We start from the raw sequence: 2,317 nt of genomic DNA, 5'->3' as shown, positions 1-2,317 counted from the left end.
TCACTTTCGTTTTCCTGAAAACATCGTTATCTTGCTGACCATGTCTTTGAAGGCTATTTTCACCTGCTTGTTCCTTAGGGTATAGATGAAAGGGTTCAACAGAGGGGCAACTGAGGTATTTAAAACAGCCACTCTCTTATTAAACGTTTCTGCATCCTTAACAGAAGGATTTATGTACATAAAGATACAACTTCCATAAGAAAGTGAGACCACAATCATGTGAGAGGAGCATGTAGAAAAGGCTTTTTTTCTTTGTTGAACAGAGGGGATTCTCAAAATTGTCCTGATGATGTACGTGTAGGAAAGAGTCACCGGCACCAAGGTCAAGATGAGGGTAACTGCTGCAAAGATAAACTCCATCACTTCTATGAACTGTGTGTCTGAGCAGGACAGATGCAGCAGAACAGTATAGTCACAGCAATAATGGTTGATGACATTGGAGGCACAGAAAGGCAGCTGGAGAGTCATTGCATGTGGCACAACGACAACCAAAAAACCAGAGAACCAGGAACACAGAACAAGCTGAAAGCAGAGTTTCCTGCTCATTACAGTCGTGTAGTGTAGGGGTTTACAAATGGCAACATAGCGGTCGTAGGACATGGCAGCCAAAAGATAAAATTCAGTTGCCCCCAGAAGGATGGCAAAAAAATACTGAGTGAAACAACCAGCGAAGGAGATAGTCTTGTCTCCAGTTGCGATGTTGACTAGCATTTTGGGAACAAAGACAGAAGTAAAAGATATTTCCAAAACAGAAAAATTCCGGAGAAAGAAATACATAGGAGTCTGGAGGCGATAATCCAACAGGGTCAGAATGATGATGGTCAAGTTTCCCATGATGCTCAAGACGTAAGTTAGCAGCAGAAAAGGGAAAAGCACAGCTTGAAGCTCAGCGTCATTCGTCAGTCCAAGAAGAATGAATTCTATCACCGACGTCTGGTTTCCCATCATTAACTTCAGACAAAGACAGAAAATGATAATAACATGAAGCGATCAACATATTTTCTTATTTTTCTAAATTCAATTAGCCAACACATAGTACATACTCCGTTTCTGATGTAGTATTCAATAACCCATCAGTTGTGTATGACACCCAGTGCTCATCCCAACATGTGCCCTCCTTAATGCCCGTCACCCAGGTACCCTATTCCCCCCACCCTTCCTCCCTCCAGCAATGCTGTTTGCTTCCCATAGTTAAGAGTCTCATGGTTTTCCTCCCTCTTTGGTGACTTCCCATTCAGTTTTCCCTCCCTTACTCCGTGGTCCTCTGTGCTATTTCTTATATTCCACCTATAAGGGATACCACATGGTGTCTGTCTCTGATTGACTTATTCTGTTCAGCATAATACCCTCTAGTTCCATCTGCATTTTCTTATTTTACTTTATAATTATCAGAGGTCTTGCTTCTTAAGAACATTTTCAATTATTCTCACCATTTTTTCATTCATTTATGTTTTCCTTCTTAATCTTTGTATTTTGATTTTTCTTTAAGTTATTGGATGTTTTTGGGACGCCTGGGTGGCTCAGCGGTTGAGCGTGTGCCTTGGGCCTAGGGCGTGACCCCGAGTCCCGCATTGGGCTCCCCACGTGGAGTCTGCTTCTCCCTCTGCCTGTGTCTCTGCCTCTCTCTCTGTCTCTCATGAATAAATAAAATCTTTTTTAAAAAAAAGCATTGGATGCTGTCATATGTATGTAGACAAACCTAAAACAACTTTAGAGACTAGGTTTTATTTGATTAAATAGATTTCTTAAATCAACCTCTTAACTCTCAGTTTCTGGCCAATGGAGTAAAAATAAATCAAAGTATGAACTACAGGAATGAAACTGAACTTGCGAATAAAAAAAAAACTGAACTTGGTTATTTTCTTCTTTTTGTTGTTTTGTATTTTTTATTTCAATTTTCTCATTTTGAATAATAATTCTGTGCACTTACTAAAGCTCTACATTTGGATCGATTTTTTCCCTAATTCTTTTTTTTTATGATTCTAAAATCTATTTTAGCAAATCTATACAGTTGCTGTCTTATTGGACTACAGTATATGGTTTTTAAAAGGACGCTGAGGAGGGCACCGTCTGATCCCACTTCAACTGCAGCACGTTTCCTCCTCTGGCGAGAGCCTTTGGGCCGAGTTCTCCACCCCGGGGCTGGAAGGGCCTGGCCCCTGGGTCCCCATCCCTGCAGCCCTCCGCTGGGGGAGGGGGGGGCAGGTGTGCAGGTGCAGGTGCAGGCGGCTCCCCAGAGCCAGGCCGAGGGCGAAAGCAGCCCCCTCACAGCTGAGCTCGGTGTGCGGACGGAAGGCTCATCCTCAAGGAAATGGCC

At 42.7% G+C, this 2,317-nt stretch overlaps 1 protein-coding gene across 1 annotated transcript; it reads right to left on the bottom strand.

The window, feature by feature from the left end:
* On the bottom strand, nucleotides 1–945 carry LOC121479828 (olfactory receptor 6C4-like). The gene has a single exon (XM_041735626.1). The coding sequence runs from the start codon at nucleotides 943–945 to the stop codon at nucleotides 1–3; it is 945 nt and encodes a 314-aa protein (XP_041591560.1).
* Nucleotides 946–2,317: the final 1,372 nt, after the last annotated feature.

This window comes from Vulpes lagopus, chromosome 21, assembly GCF_018345385.1.
Source record: "Vulpes lagopus strain Blue_001 chromosome 21, ASM1834538v1, whole genome shotgun sequence".
NCBI lineage: Eukaryota > Metazoa > Chordata > Mammalia > Carnivora > Canidae > Vulpes > Vulpes lagopus.
Note: the sequence above shows the minus strand (reverse complement) of the source record. Positions and strands in the feature narration are given on the sequence as shown.